This window comes from Chrysochloris asiatica, unplaced genomic scaffold (assembly GCF_000296735.1).
Source record: "Chrysochloris asiatica unplaced genomic scaffold, ChrAsi1.0 scaffold00090, whole genome shotgun sequence".
NCBI lineage: Eukaryota > Metazoa > Chordata > Mammalia > Afrosoricida > Chrysochloridae > Chrysochloris > Chrysochloris asiatica.
In genome coordinates this window covers 777,453-791,759 of record NW_006408608.1, presented here as the reverse complement: position 1 = coordinate 791,759, position 14,307 = coordinate 777,453, and the positions used below count along the sequence as shown (strand labels likewise).

General features: G+C 45.9%; 1 protein-coding gene across 1 annotated transcript in view; it reads right to left on the bottom strand.

Moving 5' to 3' along the window:
* The window catches only part of UBR4 (ubiquitin protein ligase E3 component n-recognin 4), a 160,014-nt gene that overhangs the window by 18,268 nt on the left and 127,439 nt on the right, over positions 1 to 14,307 (bottom strand). The window contains exons 82-94 of the mRNA XM_006866329.1: positions 13,219 to 13,348; positions 12,938 to 13,095; positions 11,863 to 11,972; positions 10,942 to 11,083; positions 10,480 to 10,561; positions 9,482 to 9,655; positions 8,041 to 8,162; positions 7,020 to 7,217; positions 6,302 to 6,382; positions 2,828 to 2,915; positions 2,076 to 2,203; positions 1,090 to 1,197; positions 605 to 724 (exon numbers count right to left, since the gene is read on the bottom strand). Coding sequence (XP_006866391.1) covers positions 605 to 724; positions 1,090 to 1,197; positions 2,076 to 2,203; positions 2,828 to 2,915; positions 6,302 to 6,382; positions 7,020 to 7,217; positions 8,041 to 8,162; positions 9,482 to 9,655; positions 10,480 to 10,561; positions 10,942 to 11,083; positions 11,863 to 11,972; positions 12,938 to 13,095; positions 13,219 to 13,348 — 1,641 coding nt within the window. The remainder of the gene's footprint in view (positions 1 to 604; positions 725 to 1,089; positions 1,198 to 2,075; positions 2,204 to 2,827; positions 2,916 to 6,301; positions 6,383 to 7,019; positions 7,218 to 8,040; positions 8,163 to 9,481; positions 9,656 to 10,479; positions 10,562 to 10,941; positions 11,084 to 11,862; positions 11,973 to 12,937; positions 13,096 to 13,218; positions 13,349 to 14,307) is intronic.

Genomic DNA, 14,307 nt, shown 5'->3' with positions numbered 1-14,307 from the left:
GACCAACAGTGTGAGCCCCACATGAGAACTGAGTTTCTAAGGTTCTGTGATGGCTCTGATAAATATTCTCAGGAAACCAAACCACACCCACACAACGCCTCCTCTAAAAGAATGGAGGCACACGTCTAACTAGGAACATCAGCCGTAAGAACAAGGGAAGGTACAAGTGTAATTATTTGGAGAGAAAGTGAACTAGGAGTTGGACACCAAGGTTCTGAGCCCAATTCAGCCAATAACCAACTATGTAACACTGAGCAGCTAACTTCCTTTCCCTGGACTTGAAATCTCAATTGAGGGGGAGGGGAGAATGTTGGGTATTGGACTAAGGTTCCTGTCACTCAGCTGGGACATGACAAAATTCCATTAGTAAGCTGCTTTTTGAGTGAAAGAGTATCACTGGCAGCTTTGTGTCCCCTGAATCCAGAGTTCAGGCCAGGCTGCAATGGAATCACGTCACCATTAGTTGAATCTTGCCATGAATAATGAACAGAGCAGTTCGATCACTTCTGTTGAGGTGAGCTAGCAGAAAACAAGGCTGTGGCTGGAGAGACAGTGTAGGCTCTCATCAAGTGTCGACAGACAGATGGTCTGGATCTGTCCTCACCTTGTCCTCACTCAGCGGCTCGGCGTTGGACTCATCTAGGATGATCTCCATGATGCTAAGCACCTGCTCAGCCACAGCGGCACCGCCACTCTCCTTGCTTTCCTGCTCAGCCACCAGGGCCTGTAGGAGGAGACTCAGTCACTGGGAATCAAACCACAGGCCCTCACTGATGCCCTGCATGGCCTCAGCTCCCAGGGAGTCTGGGCCTGTGTGTGTGAACATGAACGTTCCCATGGGTGCAGTCTGGACAGTTTTAGAGAAAGTCTTTCCTCTTGAATTTAGGAAGGGGACAAGGAAGCTTGGGGGTGTTATGGAAACAGCCAGCAGAAGGAACAGCCTGAATGATCCAAGCTTCTGAATGTCAGCCTAGGTATAGAGGGCTTGAAGAGGTCACCACTTCATTTTATCTAAGACAGAATTTAGCTGTCTCTCCCCCATCCTGGGCCTTCCAACATTCTTTATCATTTGCAGCGCACACTCTTTACCAAGTTGAGAGTCCCCAGCATGACGTTCAAAGTGTTCATCTCCAGCTTGACCAGCTGCTGCCGATTGACTTTCACCTTCACGCAGTAACTGAATAATTTCAGCAGCACCTGACAAGAGAAGCCAGTCAAAACCCATGAGACCACCTGAGAGTGTAAGGAATGGCGATAACAAGCAGGAGGAAAAAGTCAAAGAGGGATCAGGTACAATCCTGAAATGTGGAGAAGAGCAGGGAGAGGGTTTGGTAAGATGGTTGGCTTTTCCAATGGCAATGGTCTGCAGAGGCAGTTCTCCTGGACTAGGGGCGGGGGGTGTCTAATATCTCTAAAGTGAACAGTAGTGACCTAAGGAAACAGAATATTTCCATATTCTGCTATCTTGGGGAAATTCCAGTACTAACTCAGAACGACCTAAAACACATGCCTGTGAGTGGGATCACTGCACAGGGATTTTGGGAGGCTCCACAGGCAGGGAACACCCTGTGAACCCAGTCAGTCATTTAAGACATGGGCACATGAATATTTGTTCTCATTATCTCCTGGAGGGTGAAATGACGGTGTGTAATATTTGTGATGCCTGGGCAATCCTCTAATCCTTTCTCATTTCTAATGAAAGGGTTGGAGGAATACTCAAGTATAATTTTACAATATGAGAAAGCGTTATATTACAAAGTTCATTAAAAAAAAAAAAAATGAAAGAAAAAATGGACATTAAGTATAGCTATTTATGGAAAGACAATGGTTCCACAAGTGACTAAAAAGATGCCAAAGAAGGTTTTTAATCATACCACTCGGGGGGCAGGGGAGGGACTGTGCCTAACATGCAGAGGGCTTGGGAAGCTCTGGTCCACGTCACTATACTGCCCTCTAGGGTTAAATGGTACAACAGCCACAACCTCTTCCATAAGGGCTGCTACCAGAGCCAGACGCCTTGTGCCCTCCTTACTGCCTGGCCCCCCATGGCCCCCCCCCCACCCACACACACTTACGGTTAGCAGGTGGCGGCCCTGCTTGAAATCCTTGATCCCTGCCAGTCTATTAAGCATGCACTCCAGGCCCCCACACTGGGCCATGACACCAGCCATCTTATACACTTCTTCTTCATCTTCTTCCTCATCTGGAGTGAAGGGAAGCAACAGAAATGACAGGGAGGGTGAGGACGGGGGAAACAGCTCACAGCCACCACCCCCTCAGAGCACCAACAAAGAGGTAGCTAATTCAAGGAGTGAGCTATACGATCTCACTCCAAGTAGGATAAGCACTGGACTACGAACCACAAAGCAGGTAGTTCAAGTCCAACTACCGATTCTCGTGAGAAAGATAAGGACTTTTGCTCATGAGTCGCTATAAGTCAGAACTTAGTCAACATACTAACAACAAGAAAAGCTTTTTAAAAGTTCAAATCAATTAAAATTAAATAATTTACTCAAACATGTAAAAATACATACAATTGGCACTACCACCAATGGAGTGGGGAAAAATAAAGATCAGATTTAATTTGTACTCGTTTGCAGTTACTACATTTTTTTTCCTAAAAGACTAATTTGTGTCCAGTCCCCAGGGTCTGAGGTATACCAGAGATGCCTGCATTTTTCCTCAGAGAAGTAATCCCCTCACAATTTGGATGCACAGGCGCAACAGTGTATTTGCAGAGAAAACTCTTAAGTCTCAGGACATGAATCACTTTTTAGCCCCACACCTCACCTCCAATGAGCAGCACTGTGTGTGAGAAGGGCCGTACCTGTGGTGGAGTCTAGGGACTCAATGAACTCCTCCGTGGCGTCACCCAGCAGCCCCCGCATACGATAAACAATCCGCATGGGCTCTCCCTGAGCAGAGAATGTTGAAGGAAAGTATTTGTATGTAAACAGTCAGAACCCACTGCCATCACAGCAATACATAGAATACAACTGCCCCATGGGGCTGCCAGAATATAATCTTCACAGAAGCAGACTGCTGCATCTATTTCCCATTGAGCGGCTGGTGGATTTCAACCACCCACCTTTCAATCAGTCAGTGAGCACTTAACCACTGTACCACCAACCAGGGTTTCTTAGATGTATATGTTGCTGACTGTTGATAAGTGCCGTTAAGTCGCTTCTGACTCGGTTACCTTTACCCTGGTAAAGGGTTTCTGAGGAGTGGCTGGAGTTTGAACCGCTGACCTTGTGGTCCAGTGCATTATCTTGCATTGCCACACAGGATGCTAGATGTATATAGAGGCCAAGAAAAATGCAAAGAACTCAACACTTGCTCTTGTTTAATGCCTCAGTAACGACCATTTTTCTGTAAGATCTTAACAAAAACACTTCCTAGAATCCAAATGCACTGTAATTCACTTAGAGCAGAGGTGGGGAACGTCCAGCCCTCAGGCCATATAAGGCCTGGGAAATCATTTGGTCTGACACTGCCAAGGCAACCACAGTTCCAGCCATCACATAAGGAGTGACTTCATTAACAGTTTGACCAAATAAGTTGTTGTTAAATGCCGCTGAGTCGGTTTCCAACTCATAGCAACCCTATAATGCATTTCCAAGAAGTGGCTGGTGAGTTTGAACTGCCGATCTTACAGTCGATTGCTTGTTACCCTATAGCGCCACATGAGGTCTACTTGACCAAATATTTGTTATTGTTGTTGTTGTCAGGTGCCACTGAGTCAGTACCAACCCATAGCAACCTTATGCACAGCAGAACAAAATATTGCCCAATCCTGGGCCAACCTCACTACTATTGCCACACTTGAGTCCATCGATGCTGCCACTTGGCCAATCCATCTCGTTGGGGGTCTTCCTCTTTTTCTCTGACCCTCCACCTTACCAAACATGATATCCTTCTCCAGCGACTGGTCCCTCCTGACAATATGTCCGAAGTATGAGAGACGAAGTTTGCCATCTTGGCCTCCAAGCAGCACCCTGGCTCTTGGAGGATCTACTGGTTCTTTTGGCAGCCCATGGCATTTTCAGTATTCTCCTCCAACACCATAACTCAAAGGCATCAATTCTTCTACGAGCTTCCTTATTCACTGTCCAAATATAGCAGGCTAATTTTTAAGTTGATAATTTTGTATGGCCTTCAAATGATGACATAAGTTTTGTCAGAAAAAAGATGCCCCACCCCTGACTTAGAGGGAAGGATGCTACCTTTATATCATGTCTACTAAAGGCCAGGCATCCTAGAATGCATTTCACAGACACAATCTCATTTATTCACTGTAACCCTATGCAATAATTATAGCAACTTTTGTTTAGTGAATGTTTTACTCTATGCTAACTCCTATTCTGATAGTCCTGGTGTGGTGCTTTAGGATAAGCACTGGACTGCTAACTGCAAGGTTGGTGGTTCAAACTCATCAGCCACTCCTCAAAACCCCTATGCAGGGTTGCTAGGAGTCAGAACCAATTCTACAGCACTTAACATCAACGATCCTGCTCTATGTAATTCGGCACTTTCCATTACCCATGCCTCCCCCAGGAGCAGACCCCCTGTCTGTTACCCAGTAGATATCAATACACAAAGAGTCAGGACAAGTAAGGTCAGTTAGAGCAAAGGACTTTGAGTCAAGTCTCAGAAATCAAAAGCAAGCAATGTGAATACATCAATCTTTTGCCTATGGAGGTTGAGGTCTTCATATAACCATAACAAGGAGGGAGATTCAGCCAGATTTCTTCAAGCTAAACCCAAACCAGCTCTAGTAAACGCGAGAGGACAGTGCACTATACAGCAGCTACTGAGCAAGGCACTTCAGCATATGTATTATTCTTGTGACTTTGGAGATAAGAAGTGGGGACTCAAAGTCACAGCATATGGAATTAAGTGGCAGAGGTGGTAGTACCACACTAATTCAAAATGCCTGCCTTCGAGCCCATGCTCAGCTTCAAGAGAGAGCCTGTCAGAAAAGTCAGGTCTCCTCAGAGAGAGAAAGAAGAGCTACATAGCCTGGACAGAAGGAGAAAGAGGCACAGGGGAAATAGAAGAGATGGCTCCTGAGGTGAGCTGTTTATCAGGGAAAGGAGGGACAAGCAGAGAAGGGCAGTTAATGAAGACCGAGATAAAAACTCCCACAAACTCTGGACTTGGCCCGAAGGACCCTTCAGTGGATGTAACTAGTGAGAGAGGGACTACGTCTCAATTTCTGCCTCATGGTTCAGAAGGGAAAGTGCCAGGAAGATTCTTTGGGTTCCAAACTACCATTTCCAATGGTGCTCAAAGAAGTTTGGTCTGACTTTTTTATAAGCTCCAGGGATGAAGTCTGTATCATTCTGTTTTGAGGCAAAAATGTCAGTGACAAGCTGCAATGGATGGAAGTGCCCCCTGCCAACAGTGCCGCATCTCCCCAGCGGCAGTAGATCAACAGCAAAAGGTGACCTGGGTTCCCAGCACAGTGGGAGGAAAGAAAGGAGAGAAGTAAAAAAATACAAGAAATTACATGTCAGAATATGGAAATAGTTCCCTGTCAAGTTAGTTTCAGAGACTCTCCAGAAATCCATGGGACTATAGAAAAGTGTGTGGTGCTTTACTGACACGCTGGTTTGCAGTAATGACATAGTTGATTCGTTTACTAAAGCTCCCCCTGACCCCTGGCCAGTAGGAAGAAGTGTTGTGACGGATTGGGAAGACAAGACAAACATGGAAGAGAAGGAAAGGAAACAGGAAGACAGAAAAGAAAGCAACCGGGATGCTCAGAGAAGAGGAGTGGAAGAAGAAGTCAAATGATCAGGAAGTGGGGTTTCCTAAGTGGACAGACAGTATGGAGGTGATCAAAAGGACTGGGGCACTATGCTGCCTTCATCTCCTCTTCCCCTCCTCAAAAACAATTGCTCATTCCATTCTCAATTCCACAATTAGCAAAAAAAAACCAAACAAGCCTATAATTCTTGGTACAGCTGCTGGAAAAAGGTGAGCAGTCATCTCAGTGGCAAGGTGGCAACACTGAATGGGCCCAGGGCAGAAGCCACCCTCCTTGATGCTCCCTCACACCTGCCTGGCCTCGGATCTCTGTGGCTCGAGGGCCTAGGCAGCCCTTGAACCCGCTCATCCCCTCCAGAAGATCTTCACCTTTCCACTCGCTACTTTCTCAAATCACACAGGGGGTGTGAGAGCCCGTAAGTGCTGATCCAAGCTAGGCAAGTGAAGATTAACAAGTGCTTGTTCTGTATGGGCCCACATAGTCAGAAAAGGAAGACCACACCTCTAAGCAAAAAAAACAAGTACATACCTCATTCGTGGTGCACCAGACCTTCTTGTAAACCTCTGCCACAGGAAGGTCCAAACTAATGATTTTATTGTTCACTAGAAGCTGAACAGAAAAGCAGATGGGGCTGTTAAATATGTAATTGTGAGACAAGTAAAATGCAAGAACAAAGAGTACTTTAAGACAGTGGTGAACGTTTTTGGGTGCCATGAACTTCTCTACAGGCTACTTTCTCTAGAAAAAGACGCACATGCGCACAACACAGTGTTTGGTGTGCAATTTTAGGATTACAAACACCCTTGGCCCAACCTATGGACTCTAATCTAAAGAGCCTTGCTGAGAACCTTCTTCTAGCTTGAGTCCATTTCAGGACCAGTACCAGAAAAAGCAATTTTTTTTAAAATTTCATCCAACATGGTTTTCACCATGTATATGATCATGCCAAACCCAAGCTGTTCTCTGCCAGAAGGCATCAGATACAAGGTCAGAAACCTGCCTAAGGACTAAAATGCCATTGTTTACGGAGCCCTATCAACTTGGAATCACTGGGCAGTCACCACTAGAAGCAAAAACTGAAAAACAAACAAAAAGCCCAACCGCTACTATAACCAATAATTACTAGCCATTAGTCTACTCATACCAGGCATTAACCTAAACACCAGGCGAGGTAGTAAGCGGGCATCGTTATCTAGTTTGTAGATGAGCTCCGAATGACTGGGCAGCACTGTTCCATGCATCTTACCTCCATCCCACTGTCATCTTCCAGGAGAGCCACCAAGTCACAGTCCTGGCAAATCTTGTTCTTTATGTCCCTCATCAGTGGCCCAATGCCCGGCTCGTTGCTGCTGTATGGGTTCCCAGGCATCCTACCCTGCAAGAAGTCTTCTTGTTGGGGATCCTTCTCCAGGGTCACGAAGAACTCAGTGACTTCATTCTCCTCCTAAAGGACAGAGAGAGGGCTGCAATCAGAAGGCTGGCAGAGGCCTTCTAGATTGTAACCTGCTGCCTTGTCCTGTGGACCCTGAGGAAAGCACACCATTAGCCACTCACACACTTAAAGATCAAGAGGGCAGGAAACTAGAGTTGAGGTCATTCAAATAAATCCAAAAAGAATTCAAGATGCCTGAACATCAAGCATCCCCAATGAAACTCCAGGGTGGATTAGGAGAGAAAGCTGACTAAAGTAAGCAGATGAAGACTGCTATACGAAACTGCGTTACCAAAATAGGAGGGCTTTCCTCTTCCTGCTTGTCTTATGAAATGCCAGACAACTCTGTCACTGATGAAGCTGAGACTATCAAAGTCACCTCTATATTACATAGCATTCCTGGAAGCCCAACTCCAATGACCTGATTAGTAACTGATGATACTGCCATTTTATAGTTTATTAACTAATGATACTGCCATTGTCTGTCTTTGCTCACAAACAGGTGAGGCTCTTTGGGTCATACCATGCCTGTTTAGCTCAGATGAGGCAAGCAAATTCACATACAGGCACAAAACAAGGGGGGAGAGAAGGAAGAGACCGACAATTTCTTTATACTCAAATACAATACTGTTCCTTTCACAGTGTGTTGAGATTTGAGTAATGGAATCTTAAGAAAAGACTGATTTTGACCTGGAATCTAGGAAGTAGGACCAAGGAAAGTCCTTGGAGCGTTTATCACCAGGACCAGGAAAACGATGAGGTGGGTTCTGTTTTATGTGGGTGGACTAAACTACTTCATGACCATACAAGCCAGAAGAAGCATGACACTGCTTACAGGGTAGATGATGCTGCAGAGCCTCTCAAAGATGAAGACGGGAGTGCGGTAGTCATCCAGATTGTAGCGCTTGGCGGTCTCAATGCACACGGCCATGAAGGCCTTGGTTTCCGATTCAGTACCTGCCAAGTTAGAATGGCCAAGTCAGTGAGGAAAGTGCTTCACACCCAGCCCCCAGACGAGATTGAAATGAAGCTCACTGTGGGCAGCCTTTCTACCCAGGAAGCTTCTACATGCCTCATCAGTCTTCAACCAGAAAATCTGATGAGGACTGATTTTACACTCGGACCACAATCAACTGGAAATCCTTAACTGCCAATTCAACACACAGCATCAAGATTAGTTACGTACATGTCTTACTCCATCTCTGAATTATCATTTCAACCAGGAAAGGGACTATAACTTACTCAATATCGCATCTCCTTGCCAAAAGAGGTACTCAAAAATGTCAAATAATAATCCAAACTCTAATCTAGTCAAATCAAGGCAATTTATAACCTGAAAAATCAGATTGGCCTCAAGTCTTGTTAGGAGTAAGAATATAAGGACTCTGCCTGGCATGACACAGAAGGACTTCCAGTTCTGGAAATATGGTAGACTAGAAGTCCCTGACCTACTTCCTACTTTGCCCTACTGAAAAAAATGCTGAATAATAATGTGTCACTGATTCTTCTTTGCTAGAACAATCAAATCCATGATATTTCAAGTTTTGGAATTATTTAGATGTATGTTTTCAGATTATAAAAATGATTTAAAAAATAGGTAAAAAACAAGAGACTGTAAAATCTATATCCAGAACCATGATAGCCCAATGAGTAGATCAAATATTCATAAAACCAAACCCATCGCACTGAGCTGATTCTGTAGGACAGAGGAGATCTGCCCCCACAGGGTTTCCAAGACTGGGACTCTTCACCGACGCAGACCGCCACCTCTCTTCCCCATGGAGCAGCTGGGGAGTTCAGTTAGGAGCCCAGCACTTAACCACTATGCCACTAGGGTTTCTTCAATTACACACAGATGGAGAAAAAATTAATAAACAGAATGACAGATCTGAAAACATTATCCAGAATGTAGCACAGAGATAAGAGTGAGATAAAAGAAACTTATAAAATAGTGACGAGACATGGGTGGAGTCCCACAAGGAAAAGACAGAGCAAGTGCAGCATTGGCAGCTGAAGAGAGAGTGTCTGTGAAGTCCCCAACCAGAGAGAGACACCGACAGTCTGAGCAGCCCCACTCTCAGGCGATTCTACAAGCCGTGTAAAAAGTTAAAACTGACTGAGCCCGGCTCTGGAATTTTTAACTCCTCTAAGAGATGGCGTTTTCTCCTTGAATGGGGGAGATGCCTGCCTCCCCTGCTTTGGCTCTGTGGAACTTGGAGAAATCCTACTGAAAGGACATGGAAAGCCTCGGGCCCCAGGTCCCTCGGGAGTGCTACCTGTGGTCATGTCCTCCAGCATCTCCAACAGCATATCCTGTGTCTCATCAATCAGCTTGGTCCTCTGAACCACCAACTTTCGCAAGCACAGGTATCCATTCAGCACTGTACCCACCAGGCGACTCTTGAAGTGTCTTTTGATGGATTCAACCTCAACAAAGGAGGAGAGAAGACCTGTGGAGACAGAAAAGTTGCTACATGACTTGTGGATGGTAAAATTAGCAAGGAAGGTCTGGGAGAATCTATTTTTGTACACTGCACAGAGCAGGTGCTTATTAGAATGAGCTGGTCAATATCACTGTTGTTCAGGGCCGTCAAGTCAGTTCCAACTCCTAGCTACTCTGTATAGGGTTTCTGAGGAGCTGCTGTTGAGTTTGGACTGCCAACTTTTTGGTTCAAACAGATCTTGCAGTACGGTGTTATCCTATAGCACCACATAGTGAATACCAAAAACCAAAACCAAACACAAAGCTATCGAGTTGATTCCGACTCACAGTGACCTTACAGAACAGGGTGGCACTGCGGCACAAGGGTTCTGAGGTTCTGAAGCTTTACTTATGGGAGCAGATGGCCTCATCTTTCTCCACAGAGTGGCTGGTGGATTTGAACAGCCGAGCTTTCAATGGATTTTGCCCAATGCTTAACCCATTGTGCCACCAAAGCTCAATAGTGGATATCCACTGTCATCCACTCAAATTCTAATTCACAGCAACCATATATAAGGTTTCTGAGGTGGCAAGTCTTACAGGAGCAGAAAGTCTCATCCGTCACACATAGACATCTGGTGGGTTTGAACTACCAACCTTGAGGTTACTAGTCTAGTGTTTATCCTACAGCGCACACCACCAGAGTTCCTTCAAGAGTGAACAGGAGTTCAAAAATATAAACCCATCAGTGAGAGAAAACAAAGAGTTCAACATTAGCCCTATCACCCAACCGTCAGTCCCCCAAACCTCCCCAGGATGTCCTAGGGAAAGGGTCAGCAGCTCTCTCTCTACCTGTGAGACTCTTGAGGGCATATCCCTGCTGTAGATCAGTGCTCAGAGTTGCTTCCTCCAGGGCCAGCAAACGGGCTATTTCCTAAGCAGGATGATAAGCATAGTCAATGTGACAACATTGTCGGTCTGTCACCTCCACCACGGTCCCAGCCACAGACACTGGTAGTCATCACCTTGTCATTCTCATGCTTCCCGCAACCTGAACCTTTGCAGCAGTCCTTTCCAAGAAGCCAAGGACAGCTGCAGTGATAGGAAGGGATTGCTCCAAATTGGGAAAGCAGGCTAGATAACTCCAAAGAGATGGCCACATCAATAGGGTACATACAGCAGGGTCAGAAAAATAGTATTTTCAACAGATACTGCTTTTCAGCCAAACACAGCACTGCAAAAGTTCACACCAGCCAAAGAGTAAAACCAAAGAAGTAGGGAAAAGGGCTGTACTGGGCTGAAGGCTTTGGGTACCTTAGTGATGAGGTTGCCCACATAGGGCAAGACTCCCCGAGCTGCCAGGTAGACTTTCCAGTGAGCAGAGGTGATGAGCTGCTGGTAGAGAGCCAGGTACTCCGCTGCACACTCCCCGGCTAGGCTCAGTTCATCAAGGTAACTACCAGCAAGAGACACAGAGTCAAGATGGAGGGAGGGCACCGAAGAAAAACCCAGACTTCCCACCTGTGAATGTCCCACACTGGGAAAGACATCAGAGCGCACGCAGGAAAAGGAAAGCCATCAGCTATCAGTATTAGGAACAACAGACACCAAATTGCGAACCGTGGTTACCGGGATAGTGAAAGTGCTTTCTGATCGGATCACTGAGCTGGTTCATGTACTGCAGAGTCAAGTGGCTAACCATGTGGACCCTAAAGGTAGATGGCCTGGATTCACCTGAACAAATTGATTCATCATTTTAAGTCCAGCCACTATGAGGATTAAGGAGCTCTGGCAGAGTAGTGGTTATGAATCGGGCTGTAAACAGTTTAAAACTACCAGCCACTCCGCGGGAGAAAAATGAGGCTATCTGCTCCCGTAAAGATTTACAGCCTCAGAAACCCTGTACAGGGTCGCTATGAGTCGGAACCGACTCCACAGCACATAACAACAACAACTATGAGGATTAAATGAGATACTGCAAAGTCAAGATTTATGGACTCGTACAATCTCAATAAATGTTCATTGTTGGTACGGCTGCTACTCTACTACCACCACTAAAACTTTGCTTTTAAACACATGCTGTTGTTGTGGTCTTCTACATGGAACAATGATGGTGAATGCTAGAAAGTATAGTCCAAATAGTATGCCTCCCACGGCCCTCATTTCTGAAGTCCCTCCCTCTGAAGGCTCTTGATGAAGTCTGACTGACCTCTCCACCCCGACCCCAAATGGTACCTGGTGAGGAGGTCGAGAACCTGCTGTTTGCGGCTGGGAATGGTGGCTAGAGCTTCCACAATGGTACAGGCTGCCTGTCTGGCTGCCTGCGTTGCTGGGGTAAAGAGCACCTGCAGGACACAGGAAAGGAGAGGCCACTGTTTAGATGCCAGCCGGCCTCAGCAGGTCCCCCCCCACCCCCACAGGCCTCTGTCAATTGTCACCCATCAAGTTCTCTGGGAGCCTAAGAAATAAGGTAAAACTCACCAGCTAATACAGTGTCCAAGGAGCCCTGGTGGTGTAGTGGTTAAGCACTTGACCTCTAAGGGACAAGTTAGTGATTTAAACCCACCAGCTGCCCCATGGGAGAAAGCAATGGCAGTGGATTTCCATAAAAATTGCAGCCTTGGGAACTCTATGAGGTTGTCCTGTAGAGCCACCATGAGTTAGAATCAACTGGATTGTCATGGCTTTGCTTTAATAAACACATGGTCCAACTATTGCAGATTCAGGAAGGAGGAAAGGTGTGACAAGGAACAAGGCTCCTTCTTCATACAGGATTCCCCCAGCAAGTCATCTGTGGAGCATACCTAAGATGACTGGACTGGAAAACCACACACCCCGGATACCAGGAGGCTTCACATTCCGCACCAAAGCCATCCATAATTCTTTTCTAGGGATGCTTACATGCTGATTCCTTTCATTCAATGTCAACCAAACGTCTCTTATTATGGATATCAACAGACAAAGGGATTTTCTACAACACAACTGAGTTCCTTTAAAACCTTAACTAGAAAGAAGAGGGTCAGAAGGCTGGTAGGAGAGATGAGAGATGAACAAAGGGGAGCTCTAAGGGAGGAGAGCACAGCCCACTAGATGAGAAGGGCACAGACAAGCTCTGCTCTGGCCAGGCCAGCACACCGCCAGCTGCAGCCGTGAACCTCTAACTGGTCCCAATCTGAAAGGCAGCCGGGGGTGGGGGGAGTGGAGTGAAAGCAGCAGCAGCAGGGCAGACGAACAGAAGGAGCCGAAACACAGCCCTCACTCCGTGGGCGCAGGGGTGCAGTACAGAGAGGCCCAGAAGATGGTCACTCACTTGCCGCAGCCAGTTGTTGTGCCCCAGTTTGAGATCCAAGGGGGAGGTCCTCTTTCCCCGACGACTCAGGAACTGTTTCCACCTCCACACATACTTCTCAGTCAAATACAGATGGCGGAGCTCTGATTTACTGGGGGACTTCCCATTGCCATCTATCCCTGGAGGATAAAGGGGTACAGAGATGAGCAAGAAAAAGAGAGAAAAGGGGGTGCTGTGTGTAGGGATGACAGGACAAGGGGAAGCAGAGGCTGACTTCCCAAGTCTTAAAGAGACAGGCACACCTCTGATAGGAAGACACTTCTTCCAAGCCTCGTAGGATGCTTTGGGATCTCTCTTGAGCCACAGCTGGGCCTGCGCGTGAATCTCATTGCAGTAGGGCTTCACTGTAGTGAGGGCCTCAACAGGAACATCCTGGAGAAGGAAAGAGGACCGAGGTGACTGAATTTGAAAGCACACCCAAGCCCCCCAGCTCCAACAGAAAGGCACAGTAGCCCCAAGAGGAGATATGCCAAGGCAAGATGGGCAGGATCAGCAGTCAACATCTTTTATGCTCAAATATGAGTTCCTGGTAAACCATTTTGATCCAATTTAGCAGTAACATCACCATGGTGAACTTAAATCCACAGTGATTTTCACTGTACAGAACAAGATGCCGCTGGCTTCCTACAGGCCATCTTATAGCACATATGCTAATTCCTACCCAAAGACTGACTGCCATTTCCCAAAGCATGAATCTTCTAGAGGACACTGAGCATTTAAAGAGGCATTACTAACCAGAACCAGCCTCTGATGGTGAGCGAGAGGCATTCTAAACAAGCAGCTCTCAAACTCTTGTCTTTGAACTTCTTTACACGATCTTAAAAATTACTGTGAACTCCAAAGGGCTTTTTGTCTGTGTGGTTATAACTACCGGTATTTAGCATATAAAAAAACTAAAGCTGAAAAATGTTTAAATATTAATTCATCTTTATTTAAAAAGAATATATTAACTACCAAGCCAAATAAGAAGGCCTGGTGATGCTGTCGGTTAAGTGTTGGGCTGCTCACCTCAAGGCCAGTGGCTCTCCCACTCTGTGAAAGAAAGATGAGACTGTTTGCTCCAGTAAGGATTTACAGTCAGAGTCAACTCAAAGGCATTTTACACAACAACAAATAACATTTTTTATATCTGTGAGGACAAAAAAATAATCTGAAGGGGTGACAACATTGTTTCACATTTTTGAAAAAGCATTAAGACAGTTGAGTGTTCATACCAGCTTTCACATGCCAGCTATTAGGACATGTTGCATTTGATACAAAAAAAAAAAAAAATCTGACCTCAAGCTGATACATAGTTTCAAAGAGAGAAAGCTTTTTCAATTAACTGTGGG